Raw genomic sequence first — 25663 nt, 5'->3', positions numbered from 1 at the left:
GTCCTCGTTTCCTCTCCTTTCTCATCGTAGCCTTCTCCCTCTCGGCCATCGGCGCCTCCCCCTCAACCTCACCCTCCACCCCTCCCTTCTCATCGTAGCCTTCTCCCTCTCGGCCATCGGCGCCTCCCCCTCAACCTCACCGGCGCCTCCCCCTCAACCTCACCCTCCACTCGTGCCACCTCCCTGCCTCAACCACGACGTCCGACGTGCTGCCCCCAACTCCACCTTGGCCTCCGCCCTGGGCCACCTCCCTGAGTCGACTGCATCCTCCATCAGCGTCGCCGCCAACTCAACCTCAGCCTTCTTACGGCGGCCATGGAGGCAATGGCCAAGGCGGCAGTGGCCGCGATGGCGTTGGCGAAGGTGGCCATGGCGGTGACAGCCCCGCGACAGCTGCGACGGCCAAGGCGTGCAGGCGGCCACGATACTGGTGAGCAGTGGTAGGCGTGTGGGCGGCGGATCCGGCGGTGGGGAGGCTCGAGGGCGACGGTGGGGCTGGTGGGCAGTGGATTCGGTGTTGGGAGGCGCGCAGGCTGTGGCGAGGATGGTGGGCGGCGGGGGAGGTGGGCGGGCGGTGGCGAGGCTGGTGGGCGGCGGATCTGGTGGTGAGGGAGGCTCAAGGGCGTGTATCCGGCGTCTTAGTTCTAGCCGACTTCCAAGCATACTTCATCCCGCCTCCCGAAGTTACCGCCGTCGCCTACTTCCTCGACATCGCCGCTCGTGGGAGCCGCCGCTGCGAGGAATTGCCTCATGGTTTGTCGCCTTCGTCGATTTCCTGGCTCCCTCAACACCCGGACACCCAAGCGCCTTGCCGGTGAGGGCCGCCGCCAAGCTTCCGCCGCTTGCCGAGGCCGTGCACTGCCACTTGGAGCTTGACACCGCAAGTCAAAGCCATCCCCCGAAATCAGGTTGGATCTCATCTCATCTCACCAATTGCTCCGTAGCAATCTTGTGGAATCCTAGTTGTATTTATGGGGTTGATTTCATCCGTTCTTGAGTCCAAATCGAATCCGCTATGTCTTTCGTGTTGAACTTGGTATCCGCCCTTCTGTTTTTGTTTTTGTTTTTGATTTGGATTGTGATGGTTTGAGATTTTGGAGAGAATGTGGGATTCTATTTGTGTGATATGGAATTCCGACTAGGATTTGGGGGGCGGGGTGTGACGGGACGAAAAATCACCGCATGCACGAGGTGACGACCGGAAAAATCCAAATATTTATATTAGTTATAGATATAGTGAATCTATTCTACACCCTCCTCCCATGGGTCAAACCCACCTCCCCCACCCTCCCTAGGGCCCAAAACCCCCCTCCCACCTCGGTCAAAGTGTCCTCCCGCCGGTCAAACCCGCCCACCACTCCCTCCCCCGTCCACTACTTTGCTGCTCTCGTCTTGCAGGAATCGTGCAGTAACAGGACGGTCATCGTGCAGTACCAAGACAACATTATCGCAGTAACAACGTCAAAAAGTAGCCATGATGGATCTTGTTTCGTTAAGCGTTTTTTTATGAACATGGTGCAAACGTATTGGAAATACAAGGTATGATGTGAGAGATATTGCTCTCTAAAGATTGAGATTTACCTCTTTTTAGTCCTCGTCTTACTGAAACAGCGTAGTAACGTGACAGCCAGTGTATAGTACCACAACTGCTTTCCGCAGTAACGACGTTAAAAAATAGTTATGATGGTTCTAGTTTCGTTTAGAACTTTTTTTACGAACGCCATGATGCAAACGGATTAAAAAAGTAAGACATGACGTGTACGTTACTATTACGCAACCCTCCTGCTACACGAAGTAGTCCAAGAGGGTCCCGTAATTCTACAAAAAGTGGAGACACAAGATATGAGGGTGTGGCATCCTTTCTCATTCATCCATTGCATTCTCAAGTGTACAATCCTCCTCTATACTCCTCTATTTATAGCCATTCCCTTTTCCACCTTCCATGTTTAGTGATGGGCCCAATTAGTGGGTAACCGGGCCGGGCCTTCGTGGGCTGGCGGTTTCTTAACACTCCCCCTTGGGCTCTCACTGCGTGATGCCTATGCCTCATCAAAACTCCATAAAAACCCAGTGGGAAAAATTTGGAGAAAGAGTACATAGCATACGCTTGCAATGTCGCATGAATTGCCTCGTTAAAAACCTTGATAAGAAACTGCTAGGAAAACTTATCCAAGGGAAAAAGAGTACAATCCACCCAATTCTCTGTTCAATCTTTCTAGATTGATTTTGGGTACTTGATTTTTTATATCAAGATTATAGAATGAGTCAGCGAAATTCTCCCCCTGAATTTTGCATTTATCTAAGTCTCATTATTCCGATTTCTCGGACAGACCTATTCAAGAGAAGATGTCAATAATGAGTTAGTGGACAAATCTGCAAGACTTCCATATGACTTAGTTCGTAGCTCCTATGTAATTCATGCACATAGAAAAGCTTGGGGTTCATGTGCTTAGTGAGTATGCTTCTCACGTAACTCATTTGCATATGTGCGACATATGTTGCTTAAGTTTCATAAATGGTGGGGTTGAGATAGTTTCCAAATCGCGATTGCTGTCGCGGGTAACCATATCTCAAAACCATGCCGAGGCTCTGAATAGTTCAACGATGTTTAGTTCGGTTTAGTTCAATTAGCCAAGTTTTTGTGTGCTGCTATGGCACACTTGTGTTTGGGAATTCCGTCCCATTTTGGCGATAATTGACTAACCAAAGCTATGCACCATGAACATTTCTAAGTGCGGTTGGACTGATGTAGTAGACTTCCATCTATCGCTTGCTTTTAGCTGCAAGTGTGAGCATGATTTGGGTTCAGCCAAATATTTCAAAATTAAACTCAAATTCAAAACGAACGAGTTTGCTTCTTCGATTCTTTTCTGCTTTATTCTTTCTATGTTGGTTCGGAACCTAGTACTTCTTCATGTACTATTATGCAAGTGTTCGATCCAAGCTCCTGAAATACATTCATTGATTCTATCTTCAATGCTTATCAATATTTAGGTTGAGTTCTAGTAACATCCTCAAATTTTAAACTAAAATTTGACTGCATCATGCTGGTTTTAATCTTAGATTAGTAAAATCAAAATTTCTTTTTAAAAGTTCTCTTTTTATTCTTGATTTTGGTTCAAGTATTACCCCTAGAATTCCCTTAACCTAGTTTACCAATAAACCATAAATTGTTACCCTATCCTAAACCTTAGTGAATTTAGCAAATTTTCTTCAAGTTCCAAAACTTAGAAACTTTCTCTAGATTACCCTTCTATTAGTGAGACATTGTTATAGTGCATAATCTTTGCAAAACTCTTCCAAAGATCTCTAGATAAATTCTTTCTCCTTAGGCAAAATATTCAAAATTCCTTTGGGCCGAAAATCTTCAACTTAGCCCCTTCCCTTGGCCCAGCCGGCCCAAGAGGCAGCCGCCTCTTTTCTCTTCTTTGTGGGCGCGTGTGACGTCACACACGCGGCCCAGCCGTCGTTGCCGTGCGCCACAGGAGCGCACCACCCACGGCTTGCGCCGCCACTTTTGTCGTGCCGTGTTCTTCTGCACGCCGCCGCCAACTCGCTTCCGTCGCCGCTAAGAAAGGAGAGCCGGCGCCGTAATCCTCCTCTCCACGCCACTGCCACCGTGCTCCCCTTCTCTCTCCTCCAAACCGACATGCCTAGCCAATCACCGAATGAAGCCGGCGCCGCTTTCTTCCGCTCCACTCCACCGGCGCCGTGTTTCCCTTCTCCCTCCTTTGCGAACCGACCTCCTCCGCCTATAAATAGTCGGCATGCTCGCCATCCCTCCCCACAACTAAGCTCTTCGAGCTTTTCTCTCTCTCCACCATGGCCGGCTACCACCAAGTCACCGGCCGATCTCCCTCACCGTTGCCCCGTCGGCCAAGCCCTTGCTCCATCACGTTTGCCTCGACGAGGAGAACCCATTTCACCCCATTCCCCCATCCCTTCCACCTTGAGTTAAGCTACCACCGCCAGCTCCCAATCGGCTGAGCCAAGCTCTTGCCGCCGGCGTTCCGGTCTCCTCCCTCTCCCTCTCCGCAAGAAACCGCCCTCCCCAGGTGCGTGGTGCTCGGGAACACCACCCACCGCCGGCGTCACCACCTTCCGGTCGCCGGAAAGCCGTCGCCCTCTCTCCCTCTCTCTTTGTGTTGACACGGGAAAAAGAAACAGAAGAAAGGAAGGAAGGAAGAAGGAGAAAAGAAGAAAAAGATAAAATACTGACGGGTGGGCCCCTGTTCCGTAATAACCTTTCTAATTTCTCCATTTAATTCAAAATCCAAACTTTAGAAGCCCATATCTTTTAAAATATAAACCCAATTCCAGTGAAACTTGGACCAAAATTCTTCTAAAATCTTTCTCTATCTTTTGAGCCCCTTTTTGCTATTTTTGCATTTTATTTTATTTTCTCTATTTTTCCTATTTTTGGATTTTATTCGAATTCCTTTTGAATTTGAATTTTACATGCTTAACCCTAGGTCTTTAGGAGTCTCCTAACCTATTAGATAATCTCAATCAATCTCAGGACATCAAGCAAGGCAAGTTACTATCTACCTTTTGATCATTTAAGCCTATATTTTACAAATTATTTATTTATAGCCTTCTATTCAATACTCTATTTTATATGCATAATTCAACCATAGAAACCCAGATAATTTAGTATTGCTTATCTTGCTTACAATCTGGTTAAAATATTTTATACTTAGATTGGGACAGTACGTTAGAATTGGATGATTTCCGGGTGGCTAGTACTGTCTCGATCGATATAGTTTTTACCAGGTACTTATGTCGAACGAACGGGTACGACCGCAGTCTCTAGAATGGGGACAGACCTAGTTATTATGTTAATTAGCAATGTGGTACCTCTGTATAGTGGTTCTTATTTTTAAGTCCTCGCGTAGGAGGCAACTATAGCTGCGAAGGGCAACTTTTAACCGTTACCATGTACAGGTAAATGGTTTGTGATACTCGAGTATAAATTATATGGTATATTTCTAAACCCTGATCGATATGACGTGGTGTCATACGATCAGTTCCCCTTAAATACCTCGGGAACGCCAGAAATCCTCTTGCTGCTGTTAACATTACGTTCAGAGCATATGAGGATATAAGTTCATGGAACAGGTGCCACAATTGTTAATAACCTAATACTGGGCCATGGCTAAAGCTGATGATTATCAGCAAGTCGTGGACTGCGGGTAAAGCGTACATCTGCTGCAGTAGAATATCATTGAAACTATTCGAATAGCCGTGCTCACGGATTTGAGTACCGGGACTCATATGGTACCCTGGTTAGAAACCTAAAGTATATATTTTTACAAACTCTTGCTTTAATATTTCCAGATTGTCTATTATTGCTTTCTGCAAAGAACTCCACTCCATGCCAACGCATAACATATTTCCATGGTAACTTGCTGAGTATTGTGAATACTCACCCTGCTCTTATTAACCCTTTTTCAGATTTGGGTCAAGAGGACCCCTATGATTATTATTATGATGACTTTGATAACTTAGAAAATCCCTAGAGGTTATACCTCCCTAGTCAGAATGTACTAGAACAGCCGCTGTGTATTATTAGCACCTATGTTTAATTAGGTGAGTACCTACCCTTGTAAAAACCCTAGTATTGTAAACTTTAACGTATGCAATGAAGAACCAGTTGTATTACATGTATCAATATTTACTGATCCAGGGATTGATACATTAATCTCAGTCGGATCCAAGTTATTAGTTTTGGGACCCGACAGGACTGGTATCAGAGAATATGTTTGGACTATAGGACAAACCCTAAGGATTACTAACCAATTTAAGTTTGAGTTTACTTCGAACTTAATGCTTTAAGGGGGGTAGATTTGACTTGCGAGCACACAATATATATTCCATTTATGTATTTCAGGTTAATGGCATAAAGGCATGAGCGAGAACATATTGAGATGGCAATTTCTATCCATAATAATGATTGCACTGATCAGCTAATCAGGTTAATGACGAAGCTAAAGATAAGTGAATAAACAGAATTCTATTCCCATGCTTATCAGAAGGGAGATTATTGGGAATATGATATGACCATAAAGATCAACCCACCTAAAGGAGAAGATGATATATACTATTTCCGGACGCGTCATAGGCGAGATACACTATAAGCTGCTTTATATGATGCATGTAGGGAGGCTTTCCTACGCCTCAACCATATTTATCAAGACAAGTTTCTGCATTCTCGCTATTTATTTCATCCTATGCAAGAACCAGGCGAAGACTATTGCACCCTCCAGAATATAGATCGTCATCAACAACCAGTGAAGGCAACCATGTCTATATGGATGAAAGCTGCTGATGACATGTATGAGGAAGTCCTAGAACACATGGATATGTAGTCCAAACGTTTGGAAGAAGCTGAGCGATGAGAAGCTGTTCTTAAGCACATATATCATGTGCTACAAGAATTATATGATGATAAACAAAACTCTATACTTAATATTTGTGTTGTGGGCGCGTCATTCTGTCTTCACCAAGTCCCTGGGATAGATAGTGATGATGATGATGATGAAGTGGGGATGAGCCATAAGGGCCAAATCCTCAAAATGATGGTGAGGGAGTTCTACAAGGTTTACCACCATCGCCACCACCATTATATCCTATCCATTCCGAGGATGAAGCTGAAGAAACGCCCTCAGCTATGGACATCAGTGAGCCAAGTCAGGAGCTTGAAGTAGCAAGGGGAACCCGGATGTTTCATATTAATGACCTAAATGTTCCCCCAATTTGGATTGAAACTCCAGAAGAAGAGGAGGATCCAGAAGAACGAGTGTTTGAGATGCAAGAACATATTTCTATGTATGCTGATGATCAAGGAGATGATGAAGATCCTTACTCATGCTCTGCCCCTAATACTGCTGCATCAACTTCTACACCTCATGCTGAATTTTTACATTTCGCACCTACATCATTATTCACTAACCCCGCTGAAGGTAGTGGTGAGTAATTTGATGATTAGGAGTTGTAGATAGAGTGTTAATAGTTAGAGGTCATATAAATAAATAAACTTGCTAGTATAGTTTAGCAAATGACCATACTCCTCTCTAACCCCTATGTGAAATTATCCCTTCCTTGGTTTCTTTTGCTTTCTCTCTTGTTTCTTCTTTTGCTTTTGGTTATTACTTTTGTGGTATGCATCATTTACGATACACTGTCCAGAAATAAAATCTATGGTTAATTAAGGATGTTAACTCCCCTTTGAAAAGACAGCAACTATCCTTTTCTAGAGGAATTCAGTCAATGGCAGTTCAGGTTAAGGTGAGACAGGAGATATCCCTCTACCAAATCCTGCCACCTTAGTAGAATTAATGGAAGACAAACCCAACTATTACAGGCTATAGTTCAAAATCAAGAAAATAAAGGCTACAGTGCCCATTCTGAATTCATGAGAGTTAAAACACCAATCTTTTCCAAAACAGAAGAACCTATGGACGCCGAGGACTGGCTAAGGGCTATCGAAAAGAAATTAGCCTTAGTCAGAATAAATGAGCAAGAGAAAATAACTTTTGCAACCCATCAGCTAGAAGGACCAGCCAATATATGGTGGGAAGCATATCAAGTCTTTATAGAAGACCCTACCCATATTATTACATGGGCAGAATTTACTACAGCCTTTAGAAAAACCTTCATACCCACTGCAGTAATTAGAATGAAGAAGAATGAATTTCGAAGACTGAGACAAGGTTTTATGTCAATACAAGAATATCTAAACAAATTTACACAACATGCTCGATATGCTGCCTCGGACATTTAAGATGAAACAGAAAAGATTGAAAGGTTTATAGAAGGATTATGCTATGAGCTACGAGGACTGATGATCGGCTAAAATCATGAAATTTTTCAAAGCTTAGTCAATAAAGTGGTCAGGCTAGAGAATGACCGCAAGATAATGAAAGGACCTCGTAAGCGAGGAATGAATCTTCAACGACAATCACCAACTAAAAATCCGCAACAGATTCGGAAGCCCTATCCTTTTAAGCCATCTCTACTTAATACAAGGCCGGGTATGCCACCAATAATCCAAATACCATGTATTAGTATGGAAGATTCCCCATGCTATGTTTGTGGGAAGACTGGACATTTCGCTAGGCAATGCCCCAATCGCCAAAACACAGTGCCCAGACTTCCAATCAAAAACCACCTATCTCAGGCTTTATAAAGAAAAATCCTCCAATCATTAAAGGCGGACCAAATTTTGAACATGGTTAGGTACACCATATCAAAGCAGAAGAAGCTCAGCAGGACCCTAACATCTTAATGGGTATGCTTACCATAAACTCTAAACCAGTTACTGTCCTATTCGATTCCGATGCTTCTCATTCCTTTTTATCCACAAAAGCTAGTTGGATTCAGTGTTTACCTATCTATATATATATATATATATATATATATATATATATATATATATATATATATATATATATAGATATATATACCAAAGGAAGAAGTGTCAGTGGTACAAGAGTATTTGGATGTATTTCCTGAAGAACTAAGTGAATTACCCCCAGATCGGGAAATAGAATTCATCATAGAGTTACTTCCTGGAACGACACCTATATCAAAAAGACCTTATAGGATGCCAATTAATGAATTAGAAGAATTAAAGAAACAAATAGCCAAGTTAGAAACAAAAGGTTTTATTCGACTAAGTTCTTCACCTTGGGGAGCTCCCGTGCTATTTGTCAAAAAGAAAGATGGAAGCTTAAGAATATGTGTTGACTACCGAGCTTTAAATGAAGTAACTATTAAGAACAAATATCCCTTGCCAACGAACGACGATCTATTTGATCAATTAAAAGGAGCTAGTGTATTTTCTAAAATAGATCTTCGATCGGGGTATCATCAATTGTAGATCAGACAAGAAGATATATCAAAGACTGCCTTTGTGACAAGGTATGGATTATAGGAGTTTACAGTTATAGCATTTGGACTAACAAATGCTCTGACTTATTTTATGAATCTCATGAACAAGATATTGTGGAGTATTTGAACCAATTTGTTGTCGTGTTTATTAACAACATTCTTATATATTCCTAAAATGAGGAAGAACATAAACAACATCTCCGATTGGTACTGGAGAAGTTAAAGCAACGCCAACTTTATGCCAAATTCTGTAAGTGTGAATTTTAGCTAGATCAAGTTGCAGTCTTGGGACATATAATTACCAAGAATGGAGTTGTCGTATATCCAGAGAAGATTAAAGATGTGATGGAATGGAAGGTACCAACATCAGTATCTGAAATAAGAAGTTTTCTAAGACTTATAGCATATGCGGATATTTGGTACTTCGTGCGGCCAATTCACCAATCATCAAATACAATGCTAGCATTGTCCTCGCAGACTTCTGAAGATGATTTAGTGAGTTCTATTGGAGTTCACATGATCTTGCTGGATCAGTCTTGGCAAAGACATGGTGTCTAAGAGACACTGGATGTTTGCTGCTTCGGAAGCGCATTTATGCATACAGTACCAAATGGAAGCCACATATATTCTTCGTAATCCAATTCAGGGATGCTAGAACAATATGCGGTTTATGCATTGATCTCCTGTCGGTGCATACTGGCACACAAATCTTCATGATTTAGGAAAATTATGCATATATGTGCTATGATCATACGAGTTGTAATATTTATTCTTATAATTCTAAGACCGAAAATGGCTGAAAATCCATTGCTAAAAGGGTGTAGCCCAAATCATCACACTTTTTAGAGAGTTCAATGGGATTGACGGACAATAGATGCTTCTATAAAGTGCACAATTGTTCCATAGGTAATATGATTGTGGCGCATTCTAGGCCGACAAATTCAGTTGTTGGTGCTAGCAATAGTCATAATGTTTCCAGTTCTATGGGTCTGGAAATACCTCTTTCTCTTAAAATGTTATTTGTGGTTATGCGGACCACAATTCATTCTTTTTCTCTTATGTTTGGGCGCTACACAAAATTCAAAGCATAATAACTATGTGCTAGAAAAGAGCAACAAAATAGTAAATGCTTTAAATATGCTATTTTATACTGGAAATAATTCTTTATTGCAGGGAAAATGTGTGCTCTACTTGGGCAAGAACCATTTCTTTGATGCAATGCTCTATTCAAGAATTGCAACAATTGATGACGAAGTATATTGATTTAACAAAGTATTCTGGTACATCGGATTCAATTAACTTCATAGCGAGCTCCTTGCTCAACAGCTATGGCATTCTGACATAAATTTTAGGACCAATCCAATCTAGCATAGGAGATTCTACGTCCATGGCCATGCAAATAGGCTAGGAGTTCTCCCCCTCAAGTCATGATGAGTGTGCTATTAGGATTGTCCTCTTTTTTTCATGTTCATAGTTCTAGATTGTTCACCTTGACCTATGTTCTACTCCCCCTTTTCCTCTTCTTCCGTTAAGGTAACTGCACCAGGCTAGCTGCTCATGTTGAATTCGTTATCAACTGTGCTAGTTGGTTTTTTTGGAAGATAATGCTTTTCTAGTGAACACTATCCTGAACGTTTCGCGATTCTATTATCGACTAGTTATGCATACTTCTTGTATGTGTACTAGTGATACTTGCATGCGACTTTCGTCATGTTCGGGTAGAACATTAAGAGTTTCAGCGGTATTCAATGCAAATGCGATGCATCGTAATACCATACTCTCTCTGGGTCATTTGCTTGGTGAATCATAGTCGAAAAATACATGTTCTTGCTTATAGTTCTTGCTCTACGAAAGGTAATGTATATACCATAATACTCTAAATGCTAATGCGCTCATTCGTTTAGCGTACTCATTCGTGAGAGTAGTTTGGAGGCACTGGCGAGAGTTTGAAATGCTAGATCAAACTCATCGAGTCAATGCCTACAGCGTGATTGGATTAATGGTACCATAGAGCTTCTTGCTCTATTGTAATTTCGACATTGAATAAATATGTCAGAGGTATTCAAGATTCGGCAAATTTTCTAATTCGCGATGCACGTCATTTTTCTATATATGCGCAAAATTAGATTCAGGCAAAAATGCACAATTGTTGCAATATAATGGTACACAAAATTCCCGCAAATAATTCCAGTATATTCTATGCAATTCTATACATTTTATCGCAGCGATATTAATTAAAAGTAATAAAAACATCACAAATAATTAATAATCGTAAATGCGATAATTAAATTTCATAATCATAAACATCAGCAATAAAGGTACTTTAAATGCAAAGTCGGGGTCGAAATTCAATGTCCCGTGGCTCTTTTACGCGAGAATATGATTTTGGTGATATTTGCAAATTTCTAATGCCATTCAAACAAATATCCCAAATGCAGAGGGTTATTTTCTTGTTTTCTGGAAAGTTCAGGGTTTAAAAGGCAAAGATTCCAATGCAGGGGAACATGCAGTTAATTTCCGAAAACAACAAGGGCATTTTTGCAAAATCACAGGGGAATCTTTCCTTTTCTTTTTCTTTTTCTTTCCTTTTCTCCTCCTCTTTGCTTTTCTTCTCTTTCCTTACTTTCTTTCCCCCTTCCTCCGCCGATGGCGCCGCCTGCCATATGCGGCTGCCGGGCGGCGCCGGCACGGCGGCCCGGCGGCCGGCGGCGAGGCGGCCAAGCGGCGTGGCCGTGAGGCGGCAGGCGCAGCAGGGGAGGGCGCGGGCGGCACCGGCACGGCGGCCTGGCGGCCGGCGGCGAGGCGGCCAAGTGGCCACGGCCGTGAGGCGGTAGGCGCGCCGGCCGGCGGTACGGCGCGTGGTGGCCAGCCGGAGCGGCACACGACGGCGCAGCGGAGGGGCGCGTGGCGGTGCGGCCAGGCGAGCACCGTGCGGCGGCGATGCGGCGGCCACGGCGGCGTGCGGCCGGGCAGTGCAGGCAGCGCGGCGGCTACGAAGGCGTGCGGCCGGGCGGCGCAGGTGCGACGGCGGCGGCCGGTGCTGCCTCCTGCCCTTCTATTCGGTGGCGCAGAGGCCGGGCGTCGGCACGGTCGGCGGCAACACGGCAGCCGGCGTTGCCATCGACGGCCTTCTCTCCCTTCTTTTTCGTTTCATTTTTTTTTTCTTCCCCGTTCTCTTTCTTCTTCGGGGCATGCACGATTCCGGCCGTCCTGCGGGCGGTGCGGCCGGGCAGGCGCGGCATGGTGCGGCGGCCGGATAAGGCTTGCGCGGGCGTGGCGGACAGCCAGGCTGCTCCGGCACGCGGCACAGCGGCGCGGCCCTGCGCGGGCGCGGCGATGCGGGTGAGTGAGGCGGACGAGACGAGCGGACGGTGGCGGGACGCGCCCGTGCGGCGGCAGGCGCGGCGGCCCCGAGCGTGGGCGGCTCTGGCTCCGGTTCGGCCGAGCACCAGAGCCTCTGCTGACGGTGAGGTCGACGGCCGGCGGGGCGGTGCTGTGCGCGGCGGCAGACGACGCGGCGAGCGGCTGTCAGGCGGTGCGGCACAGCAAGCCGTTGGCCGGCGCGGCGGGATGGGCAGCCGGCGTGCGGGCGGCGCTCGGATTGCATCTCTCTCTTTTTCTTTTGCTTTTCTTCTTCTATTCCTCTTCGGTCATGGCGCGTCTGTGGCAGTGGCACGGCATCTTGCAGAATGCGGCCGATGCACGGCGAGGTGCGGCCATCTCGCTACCGTTGTGCATGGTGCAACCTTGCTATCACACAATGTTGGCGTGATGCATGGCTAGTTCCGATGCGATTCGTCAATCATGCCGGCGACTTCTTGGCAGCCTCGAAAGGACTCGCAACCAATCGGCAAGATGCCGGCGACTTCAAGTCGGCAATGGTGGTGTTGGACGAAAATCGCAAAAACGGAACAAGAACGAAAAGAGGAATTCGTTTTCGCGGTAGATCGGCGAGATGCAATGCGGATCTGCGAGTTCTTACCCTTCTTCTTTCTCGGTCTCCGGTAGAACATCGTGCTGATAACGTATTACGCAACCCTACTGCTACACGAAGTAGTCCAAGAGGGTCCCGTAATTCTACAAAAAGTGGAGACACAAGATATGAGGGTGTGTTATCCTTTCTCATTCATCCATTGCATTCTCAAGTGTACAATCCTCCTCTCTACTCCTTTATTTATAGCCATTCCCTCTTCCACCTTTTCATGTTTAGTGATGGGCCCAATTAGTGGGTAACCGGGCCGGGTCTTCGTGGGCCGGCGGTTTCCTAACCGTTACTACTCTCTAAATATTAAGATTTAAAATATTTTAGCTCTAAAAAACATTACTACTGTAGTACCACTGTTACTATGCATGTTCTTTGTTACTACAAATTTTGCCATGTTGTTACTGCCAAAAGTGTAGTAACAACCTATAAATTTTGCAGTAACAACCTACTGATTTTGTAGTAACGTATCATGTTACTACCTTTCTGGGATAATGTTACTGCTGACTCATAGTAACAATGTAATTATTACAGTAACATAACTGGTTCTCACATAATCTGAATAGACATACAAAGCATGCAAACAATGTTTTCTATTCACAAATTGTCATATGGTGATTTGGTTAAGAAAGCTTGCCATGAACCATGAGATCATGGGTTCAAGTAATGAATTCATCAATTTATTTTTAATTTTTATAAAAAAAAGAAAATAATAGAAGGAAAAATGAGAGATGGGAAGGAGAGAAAAAATCAGGAGGAGCGATCGTGGGGAGGAGGAGGAGCGATCGGGAGGGGGAAGGGGGAGAATCGCTGGGAGGGGGAGAGGAAGGAGCTGGGAGGGGGAGGGAGGAAGGAGCGATGGGAGGCAGGAGGCGGGAGGAGGAGGAGCGATCGGGAGGGGGAAGGGGGAGGGGGAGGGAGGACGGAGCGAGGGGCGGCAGGAGGCGGGAGGAGGAGGAGCGATCGGGAGGGGGAAGGGGGAGAATCGCTGGGAGGGGGAGGGAGGAAGGAGCGATGGGAGGCGGGAGGAGGAGAGAGAGATAAGGAGGGAGTGAGGGGGGAGGGGAGGGGGGTGTAGAATAGTTATTCTAAGGGAGAGTGTATAATAGAACTATATATATATATATATATATATATATATATATATATATATATATATATATATATATATATATATATATATATATATATATATATATACATTTAAAAAAATAAGAGATGCTTCCGTCGTTTGTCAAAAAACCGGTGAAAATAAACCGGGCGAAAAAACCGTAACTGTTCGATAGAAAAAAGGGCGAAAAAAAAATCCGATTCCGTGAAAAAAATATAATCCGATTCCGTGCCAAAAAAAAGGGCGAAAAAAAATCTCTATCTCTATCTCTACATCTACTTCTATCTCTTCTCTATCTCTACTAAGAGGTATTTCGGTCGTCCGTAAAAAAAACCGGGCCAAAAAACCGAGCGAAAAAAACCGGGCGAAAAAAAGTCCGACCAAAAAACGGAGTGAAAAAAAAACGGGAGAAAAAAAATGTCTGATAAAAAAACGGAGCTAAAAAAAAGGCAAAAAAAAAACAATTCTGTCCGACCAAAAAAATAGGAACGGGGCGAAAAAAACGAGCGAAGAAACCTGGCGAAAAAATAGTCTGATCCAAAAAAAATCGAAGCGAAAAAGGGAGAAAAAAAATTTCCGATCAAAAAAAAACGGGGCAAAAAAAAGCAGAAAAAAACGAAACAGTCAGTAAAAAAAGAGCGAAAAAATTTAAAAAATTTTCCGATTCCAAAGAAAAAGGAATTATATATGACACGGTAAAAAAAATCGACCGAGCGAAAAAAAGCCGAGAAAAAAAACTGGGCGAAAAAAAGTCCGATAAAAAAACGGGGCGAAAAAAAAACAAATATGTCCGACCCAAAAAAAGGCAAAAAAAAGGAAGAAAAATCGAAACGAATCCGACTCTGCCGACGCGGTAAAAAAAGGGCGAAAAAAATTTAAAAAATTGTCCGATTCCAAAGAAAAAGGAATTATATGTGACACGGTAAAAAAAATCGACCGGGCGAAAAAAAAAGCGAGCAAAAAAACTGGGCGAAAAAATGAAAAAAAGTCTGATAAAAAAAACGGGGCGAAACAAAAAACAATTATGTCCGATCCAAAAAAAAGGCAAAAAAGGGAAGAAAAATCGAAACGAATCCGACTCCGTCGACGCGGTAAAAAAAGGGCGAAAAAAATTAAAAAAAAGTCTGATTACAAAGAAAAATAAATTATATGTGACGCGGTAAAAAAAATCAAATCCTATTATGTCTAGAAAGGTCCGACACTATAATAAAGTGGTGAAAAAAACCGTTCGAAAAAAAATGCACGAGAAAAAAAATAAAAAGGGCGGAAAAAAGCACGGCGGAAAAAAGTCTAATTTCTATTCATCGTTTTAGTAGTCCGTTTATATCTCTTCTTTATCTCTAATCTAATCTAATCTAACTATAGAAGTTTCTATGGTATATTAAAAAAGAAAAAAAATGTGCGAGAAGATTAAAACGGTTTTAAAAAAACGCGTGAGGAAAAAAATGCCAGAAAAAAGCGCAAAAGAAAACACGTTAGAATAAAAAGTTCCATAGTCCCAAAAAAAACACGCGAGAAAAAAATATTTCCATCGTCTGTAAAAAGGAAAAAAAAAAAGCATATGAGGAAAAAAACTGTTAGAAAAAAACGCTAAATTGATGGATACTTGGTCGGATAGGCTCCATCCACTTTTTTCCATCTCTTACACGACTTTTATTTGTCATCTATTCTCCTGTAGTGGAGACCCTGCACATTTTTGTAGGCAATTATCATACTATTTTTGTGAAGTATAGCTATTATTCTTGATAACATATTATAGCTCTTATTCTTGATTACATATTATATGGAAATAATCTTAGAAAATAAACATATTTTAATTGTTATTTAGAGAAGAGTGCACAGTGACTCTATTTTGTGTAGACTTGACCATACGAGACAGTGTAGGATTTGATTGGTTGTAAGAATGAGATTAAAAGAATATTTTAGATTATATGCATGTTGTTATATAAATAATTCAATTATTTTAGGTAAAGCAAACATCGTAAGGTTGCCATCATCGAGGTTGGGCTATTACATTTAAGATGTTCCAATTTTCTGATTGTCATCGACATGGTTATGAATGAAAAACGTGTATATATATATATATATATATATATATATATATATATGGCAAAATCTAAATCGCGTGCGCTCTCTGTTTTGTCTTATCGCGCGACACGCTCATCGGCCGTCCGATCCAACAAGCGCTGGTGCGTCCGAACATGGCCTGGTGATTCATGGACGTGGCATCATCTAGAGTAATCCAAATTGGAAGCCATGTGATGCTCTACGCTACGCCGGCTTCAAAAATAATTTTCTCTTAAACTAATCATCCGATCTACGATCCGATTACACCGTTGTGTTCGTAAGAGTTGAATCTTTATAATAAGATCTCACATGATTATATTTTGATGAAAAATTAGAAATTACTTTCATAATATATCTAAATTACTTTTAGATTTCACTAAATTACTTCTTAGATCCATAAAGTAAATTCAATAAAGCCTAAAAGTAATTTACATATATTAATATATAAGTAACTTAGAACAAAAAGAAAATAACCTTATCATGACATTAAAGTAAATCCGTTATGGAGGTAAAAACATGAGTTTATATAGAAATTAAATTTAATCAGCATAAATTACATCATTGACTAAAAATGATTATAAAATAAACAACTCACAACATGAATGTACAGATTTCTTTTAATGCCGTAACATGTTACTTTACTCACTTTTGTTTTAAGTTACTTCTATAATATAGGTAAATTACTTCCAGGCTTTATTAAATTACTTTTATGGCTAAGAAGTAATTTAATGAAATCTAAAAGTAATTTAGATATACTATAAAAGTAATTTCTATTTTTTCATAAAAATATAGTCATGTGAGATCTTGTTATAAAGATTTAATTGTTATGAACACAATAGTGTAATCGGATCGTAAATCGGATGGATAATCTAAAAGAAAATTCCATAAGAAGAAGAAAAATACATGCACTTTTGAGTATACTAGTAGCAACTGGATAAGCGATTGAGGTAGCTGGTTATGACCATACAGACAACGGTCTCGTTGTAGACACGTCCTATATATATATATATATATATGTGTGTGTGTGTGTGTGTGTGTGTGTGTGTGTGTGTGTGTGTGTGTGTGTGTGTGTGTGTGTGTGTGTGTGTGTGTGTGTGTGTGTGTGTGTGTGTGTGTGTGTGTGTGTGTGTGTGTGTGTGTGTGTGTGTGTGTGTGTGTGTGGTTCTATACTCCTAGGGAGTAAGTACTCCCTCTCCCATCCACCGTTCATCTGATCGATCAGATATGTACTCCCTCCCTCATTATAACGGGTTTGGCTCGGTGGATCCGATTAGTTTTTCTAATTAAAAGACGGACTGCTTATCCCGTAATTTGGGGTTTGCTCCCAACAGGCCGAACTGCTTATCCCGAAAATTGGGGTTTTGGGGGGCGGCGCGGCGACGGACCAGCGCGACGATGGACCAGCGATTCAGCGGCGACTGGATGGCTGGCGGCGGTACAGAGATAGCAGCTCGTTCCTTCCTCCAGTGATGACTCCTCCCCTTCCTCCAGCGATGGCTCCTCTCTCAACAGCATGTGTTCCTGAAGCAGAAGTAATCGATTTGGAGTCGGCTGAATGCAGGAGCGGGGCAACCATGGCAAAATCGACGGGCCATAGCAGTGGATTTCATCCAAAGCAGCAGGTTAGTATTCGTTTATTTTTGTATGGCAAGATCAAGACACGTTGCCTAAAATTTTCTCCTTCGCCGCAGGGTCACAGGAAAATCAGTTTGTCACCACAGTCCAAGGTATGCCTCCTGAAATTGAATATATGTATGCCTGTAGAGAGGGATTAGGTGTATAGTTCGGTTCATGTACGCTCTCAGTTTCAGATGCTAATTTTTCCCCTTTTAGTGCATATGATGTTTTTTTGGTTGATGAAGTAAATGCTGTTTTAGCCCCCACCCCCCTAAAGAAAAATGTAGATGGTAGTACGTACTGAATTTTCAACGGTATATACTCATTTTTTCTTTGGAGGGATACTTATTGGAATCTGCTAGACGGTATTATGTAATGAATTTTGGTGTGGCAGGGTTCTTACTGAACTCTCTGTTAGACGATAGTATATACTGAATTTTTATGTGGGGAGCTTTGTTCTCAACTTTGTTAGACGATAGCATATACTGCATTTTCCACATGTATACTGAATCTTTCCACAATGATTTATAGACTGAACTTTGATACGCACCAGTATTTACTGAATTTTTCACAGATATACTGAATTTTTCTATGGGAGGCTTTGTACTGAACTTTGTTATACGACAGCATATAGTATGTACTGAATTTTCTATGTGGTACATACTGAACTTTTCTAGAAGATAGCATATACTGCATTTTTCCACATATATACAGAGGCTTTTCCATAGTGGTTTACATACTGGACCTTGTTACGAAGAAGTATATACTGCATTTTTACACAGAGAGGTATATGCTGATTTTTTACATACAGTAGTATGCTCTAAACTGTGCATATACTGACTTTTCTGTCAGTACACATGATTTTTTTTATTTAGAGGGTACACAAAGGTAGAATTTGCTACGCAGTATTATGTACTTCATCTTTCCATACATATATGAGTGTATGCTGTTTTTTTTAAAACAGAAGTATATGTTGAATTTTTAAATACACTGGTCCATGTAGTATTGTCTATTTATGAAATGAAAAACTAATTATCTGCAGGCTTTGAAGGTTTCTGGCACAAGAGGCAGCCTAAATAAGACTGTTGCACGGGTGGTATCCAGGTATCGGCAAAGCAGAGTTTTAAATAGACAGAAGAAAGACAACACTATCTTTGGTATCAACTGCAGGTGTCAGCCCAAATGCGTAGTGAATATCATTAAAGAATTCGATGATAGGAAGAAGGAGTTGATTGGTGAAATTGGATTTGATGGACTTTTGGATATCAAGCTTACTAAGGTAAACAGGCAGTTTGGGGCATGGCTACTAAGCAAAGTTGATCCGAAATCATGCGCTACTGTTAAAGATGTCAACCAGGAGTTGCCATTCGGTTCCAATGATGTGAATGCAGTTTTTGGCTTGCCATGCTCAGGTCAACCTATTATCCCTTGCTCTCAAGATGAATTGGATGGGAAGAAACAAATATTGTGTGAAATATTTAAGATACCAAACTTTTCACACCTGAAAATATCACTCTTAAAGAGAATCCTAAAGAAGCAGTATGGTTATCCCATGACAATAGATGAAAAGAGGGTTTTCATGGCGGCTTTTGTGCTTTATGTCACAACGAAGCTTTTGGCACCGCAATCCTGTGCAAACTTCATATCTCCTAGGTCTATTATGGCTGTTTCTGATGTTGACAATATAAAACAGTACAACTGGTCCCAATTCGTTGTAGATGAGGTGAAGAAAGCAGCAGAATCAATGCCCACCTGCTTTCCGAATAAGGCTCAACTATCCATTAACGGGTGTATCATCTTTCTAATGGTTAGCATTTAAAACTGACTTGTTAATGCAGCATATAATCAACACACATATTGTCATTGTGAATCATTTTTTCAGGTAAAATACTTGAGAAATCTCCTGTTCCGGAAGGTTGGGATCACATGTGTTAAAACATGTCACATTTCTCAGTTTGAGGATGATCAAATTGCTAGGATGATTCAACAAGATGTAGTTAGTAAACATAACCCAGGATTCCCCTTCCCTCGTTATGGGAAACTCCAGGTATGTACGATACCCTGGCCGTAATATGCCTATTTCGGGCTGCAAAATTTAGCTAATTTCCAACATACATGCTGTTCAGTTGATGAAGGATCCAAGAGAAAACAACCCCCATGTGCCAGAGCTATCTCCCCTAAACTTATGCTCCTGTTCGAAGATCCCATCTAGAGCCATTGATGGCGGTAAAAATTTAATAAAATTCCTGGTTTCACACTTCTCTTCGTTAGACGTACATAGAAGTGTCGGGTCACAGGTATGTCAACCATCCGTATGCTATGTTACTTGATTGTTTCTTCATTAAGTTGTAATTTTCATATGATCAAGGGATTTTAAACTAACATGTGGTATATATGATAACATAAAACAGGCATACGAGGAGTTGAAATCTTCCGTTCAGGATGGATTCGATCGGATCGATAAGATTTTGCCTACCATATCAGATTTCGTCGACATAAGCACCATGCAAACTGCTATTCACGCATCTAACCTATTCAAGAGAGCTTTCAAGACTAATATTACAGTGGCAGTTAAGATAGTGATAAGGGCAGCAATAACGAAAGTTATTGATACCATTGAGGATATACAAGGGCCTCTCCATCCATGGGGAGACACAACTGCCATGGGATACCACACACCCACAAACTACTCCACACATGCTACAAAAGATGCTAGTCAATTGGACCAACCAACCAACACGGTCAAACGTTAAACGTGAATAGTGTAAAACTGCACTTATTTTGGATGGAGGAAGTATATCTTTAGGCCGTGTTTAGTTGCAAATTTTTTCTTCAAACTTTTAACTTTTTCATCACATCAAAATTTTCCTACACACACAAATTTCCAACTTTTCCGTCGCATCGTTCCAAGTTTAACCAAACTTCCAATTTTGATGTGAACAAAACACAGCCTTAATATATCACCAAGCTTACACTACAAAAATGAATATATCTTCAATCACCATGTGAAAATATTCCAAAAATGATATGTAGATATATCAGGTAACCTAAAAATATGTCATTCGTTGAGACATGTCATTAGTTCAGACAGTAGCCTTCACTATTTGTAAATACATTTCCAAAAATATACATAGTTTTTCCTTAAAAAATAGATAGCTTCAGACAAGTACTTGCGGCGGTGTTCCAGACACAAAAACATCCCATGTATGCACATTATTTGTGCCATCATATAATTGATATTTATATATATCTCCATTCACCAAAAAATGCATGCACATTAAGGCTGTGTTTAGTTCACGCCAAAATTAGAAGTTTGGTTGAAATTGGAACGATGTGACGCAAAAAGTTGGAAGTTTACATGTGTAGAAAAGTTTTGATGTGATGAAAAAGTTGAAGTTTGAAAAAATATTTCGGAACTAAGCATGGCGTAAGGCTGCGTTTGATACTTGGGGTTAGGAACCCAACTCGACCGCACGGAAAACGGAGCGGTCTATTAGCGCGTGATTAATTAAGTATTAGCTAATTTTTTTAAAAAAAATGGATTAATTTGATTTTTTAAAGCAACTTTCGTATAGAAACTTTTTGAAAAAAACGCACCATTTAGCAGTTTGAAAAACGTGTGCGCGGAAAACGAGGGAGAGGGGTCTAGAACCTTGTGGAAGGAACGCAGCCAACCATGGAAATAAACCAGGTGCATTACATCCAAAAAATGAGAGCTCATTCTTGATCCAGTTGTTTTAGGAAAAATCTAGGCACTGTGTTTTCCAGCCCAGCCAATTGGCTTATTCATATTTTGGTAGGTAGAAGCTGGAAAATAAACAACAGCATTCACCGTTTCTATCTACTTGCTGACAAGCTTTGTAGAAATGGTATATCTCTATTCAGCAAAAATAATGTTTACAAACTTACATACGATCTATTATATGTGTGCTGACATTTTTATTTTTAGAGATGATAAAAATAGATGGGCAGATGGCACAGTTCTAGAAGGCCTAGAGGGTGAGCATTTCAGCAAAAACAAATAGATCCATCTAGGGAAAAAAAATAGTGTCAGATCAAAAAACATGATACATCTGTAAATAGCATTTCAAAAATACATTTCTCTGAATCAACGAATGATAGATTTCTAATTGACAGTCAGAGCATGATGTTTCTAAGCCCCATAATTTTCAAAACATTTCAGAGCTTTGACACCTGTTGGGATACGCGTAGGCTACAATAGTATAAATTAAAATTTTCTATCGCGTAAACCAGGAACCATGCAAGTATTAGATCATAGATCGTTACCACTCGACGCACTGCGCAGTGGAAGAAGACGCTGAGAAGTCGAAGGAACTCTCGCGAAGTAGCGCGCGTCGATGTAGAGGAAGTAGTCGATCGCACCAGCTCGACCTTCTCCTCCTCTGCGTTCTCCTCGCCGTACTCCCACGCCGATCAGCACCACAAACCAGCAGCGCCTCTACCGGTATCCACACGTATAGGGACGGAACGCCACGTGCAGATGTGCTAGCACCCGCGCGTGGCTAGGGTTTTGCTCGGGGAGGGAACTGATGGCTAGGGTTTCTCACGTGATGCAATGCCTCCGCCGGTCACACCCCTCACGAATATATAAGATCCATCACTCGGGCCTCCAAGGCCCGTAGGACTCCTATTCGGATCCCTATCCGAATTAAGCTCATATTGGATCTCCATCCAATCCCCTTATTCCGGCCCATTAAGCGTGCGACCTTGTAGGTTCATGTATACTCGGCTGTAACCCGAAAACTCCTTTTCGGTCCACGCGTCAACAGCGGCCCCTAGCAGAACATATTGACCCACCGGGCATACATAAAGATCATATCGGCTGAACCTCTAGTGTATACTTGTATGAACCCCTTTGCCTCACGATATCGATTAAACTCAAGGCTAGATATGTGCCATCCTCTAATAGCTCAATCATTCAATCGAACCTGTTAATAGATTATATAACTTGTGATTGACTCCTCAATCACCTTTGGCATGGCCATGCACTTCCATAATCTACAACATTGACCGCAACAGCAGCAACTCTTGCTCCATTGCCCACGCGAATGTCCACTTTGCCTCTTGCTAAGTGTCACGCCCAGAAATTTCCGAATAGAATTCCAAGCAGAATGTGCATTTAAACCCCCGTCCAGGACCGGCCGGGGTACACAAACGACAAAGTTGACAAACAGATCCACGTCTTACAAACATTATAAAAGTCTTACATAAATGCAGCGGAAAATTAAAAGATAAATGGAGCTAAGCCTTGACTTGGACTGCAGCGGGAACACCACTCCATAGGCATCCTCGACGGCATGGACGAAGCCTACTCCTCGGAGAAGCCGCCATCTGACACGCACTCAATCTTTGGGGTTTTGGGGAAAATAGAGCAAGACTGAGTACAACCACCATACTCAGCAAGTCATACCGGAATAGAGGGTATGATGCAGGATATAATCAAAGGATAGATAGAGCGGTTCATTTGCATAAATCGAGCATTTATAAACAGTAGTTGAAAGCAGTAAAATAGTTGTAATAATTAATCAATATTAACCATCCACTGTCCAACGCTACACCACGTTGCAACAGGCCCAACCATCCACCTAAACTACTCAATTCCATTAGACTAAGCTAGGGTGAGACTAATCACGGTGAATCTGGTTGACCGCCCGTAACCGCGGGCACGGCTATTCGAATAGTTTTACTCTGATCAGAGGTGTACAATTGTACCCACAAGACACAGCCCCGCGACACGTTTCCGTGTGCCGACATGCCACCATGACATACCGGAAAGAGGCCGTGACAGGACCCTTCGCATAACCCCCTCTAACCAAACACACCACACCTTAGGTTTCACCCCCACTCCTCGCAAGGCAGCGGGCAGTCCCCTCTTGTGCCTAGGTGAATCCGGAAGCCGCATAGGCCGTCGCAGGGCCCATCCAAACTCCATCACGCCCACCCTTGCCTGGATGCGTTAGCTAGAGGAAAGCTACACTACAAGCCCAGCCGTTGCCCACGCTAGCTTGTGGTAAGTACGAGGAATTCTTTCAGGGTTTCCCGCGAACCGGTCCTTAAGTGCCATGGGCGTGACTATCAAAACCATGCACCCACAGCCGACAATTTAATACATTTTAATTAACCAACACCGGAGCGGTGGCAATAACCAACATCATTACTAGAATCTGATACCTATGGATTAATGTAGTCCCCCATTTTGTACTAGTTGAACTAAGCATGGCTAAGCACTTCCTAATCCAACAGCGAATCATTTTACAACCCCAAGCTAACAAAGGAGCGAGGTACAAAAATAGCATGGCTGTAACAGTAGGTAAATATCCCATAGTAACAATTTAAAACAATGTAGTATTTAAGGGAAAACGGTAGAGCATTTGCAATATATGTTCAATATGTTCAAGTGACAAGCATGACTTGCCTTGCTCTGCTGCTGGAGGAACCTCGGCGACTATTTCAAAATACACCGGAGCGTTGGGAGAGCAGGAATCTAAGCGACATACAAAGCAAACAATACAAACAGGCCATAAGACTACTGAAACAGAGAACAAAACCATTTTTAATAGATTCTATGCATTTTTTCTTGATTTACTAAGACTTGAATGGGCTTAAACGGAGCTCGGATGAATTTTCTATGAATTTTAGAAGATTCACTGTGTTTTACTATAAAGAGAAAAACCTTAATTATTTATTGCGCAATATATCCCAGGGCTGACGTCATCAAGGAGGGGGCGGCGCCGACATGCGGGACCCCCGGGTCAGTGACTCGAGAGAGAGGGAGGGGGCGCCGGCACGTCGGCCCCACTGGCAGAGGCACAAGGCGGGAGGGGCGCGGCTGGTGGCTCGGCTCGGCTTCAAAACCGGCCAGCGCAGCATGGCGAGTGGCGGCGGCACGCGCGGTCGCCGGCGACGGCAACCGGCTGCGACCGACAACAAGCGGCGGTGCGCGATGGCACCGTGGCTAGAGGCGGCACCGCGACGACACGGCACCGCGACGCGACGGCGGCGCGCAAGCGGCGAGCGGCGGAGAGAAAGGAGAGGAAGGGGAGGGCCTCACTGACGATGAACGAGGGCGACTAGTGACGGAGGGAGGTCGGCGAACAGCGGGCAGCGTCGGGAGAGACATAGGGAACACGATGAGAGAGGTTAGAGGGAGAGAGGGAGTCCACGGCGCACAGCATAGCCGGCCAAAGGCGATGGTAATGGAGATGCTCATCGACGCTTGGGGAGAGGCGGGCTCCGGCGGCGGACTTTGACGGAGGAGGGGTGGACGAGGTGGACCTCGACCACGCGAACCCGACGGTGGCAGTGGTGCGGTGCGGCGGAGGCCCTAGCGGTGGCTAGAGGTGGCCGGAGTAGTGGAAGAGGCGGCGGCGGATGGGTGCACGGTGCGGGAGCGGTGGAGAGCTTGGGAGAGGCTGGCGGAAAAAGGAAAAATGAGGAAGAGGATGTGGGGATGGATTATATAGGGGCGGAGAGGTCGAGAACAGCCGGGAGTGGCCCGATTTCGCCGGCCGACGTGGGGAGGTGGAGGTGGAGAGAGAGGCGGGATTCGAAATTCGAATCCCGACCATCTCGGGGTCGCGGGTGAGCGGGAGAGGGGGTTGAGGGGCGCGGGAGGGGCGGGTGTGGCCAACGTGGCGCGGGGAAGGTGGGCGCGGGCGGCGGTTGCCGGCCCGGGGGGGAGCGGCTGGAGGTTGGGGAAAGGGCTGACAGGTGGGCCCCACCTGTCAGTGCCCGAGGGAGTGAGGGGGGCTCAGGCGAGCGGCTGGGCCGTGGCCTTCGGCCGGCCCAGCAAGGGCGCGGGAGGGGGAGGAAATGGGCTGGCGGCCCATTTGGGAAAAAGGAGGGGGAAAAAGGGAAAAAGAAAAAGGGAAAAGAATTTCCAGGGATTAAATATTGCTTGTGCTCGTTTTTAATTGCTTAAAATTATTTCCAGAGCTTTGAAAATTCCACTAAAAATCTTGTTAGTATATTTC

General features: G+C 43.3%; 1 protein-coding gene across 2 annotated transcripts; it reads left to right on the top strand.

Annotated features, from left to right (window-relative positions):
• On the top strand, positions 1 to 20493 carry LOC4350347 (uncharacterized). Of its 2 annotated transcripts, XM_015761826.3 has the most exons (8): positions 768 to 908; positions 17384 to 17518; positions 17614 to 17674; positions 17744 to 17779; positions 18712 to 19476; positions 19552 to 19716; positions 19796 to 19966; positions 20081 to 20493. In XM_015761826.3, the coding sequence occupies exons 2-8, from the start codon at positions 17448 to 17450 to the stop codon at positions 20420 to 20422; spliced, it is 1611 nt and encodes a 536-aa protein (XP_015617312.1). In that variant the 5' UTR covers positions 768 to 908; positions 17384 to 17447; the 3' UTR covers positions 20423 to 20493. The 2 variants fall into 2 exon arrangements, with proteins under 2 accessions (XP_015617311.1, XP_015617312.1); XM_015761825.3 differs by having other exon boundaries at positions 1 to 908; positions 17384 to 17674.
• Positions 20494 to 25663: the final 5170 nt, after the last annotated feature.

The sequence above is a fragment of the Oryza sativa genome, chromosome 11 (genome assembly GCF_034140825.1).
Source record: "Oryza sativa Japonica Group chromosome 11, ASM3414082v1".
Classification (NCBI taxonomy): domain Eukaryota; kingdom Viridiplantae; phylum Streptophyta; class Magnoliopsida; order Poales; family Poaceae; genus Oryza; species Oryza sativa.
Note: the sequence above shows the minus strand (reverse complement) of the source record. Positions and strands in the feature narration are given on the sequence as shown.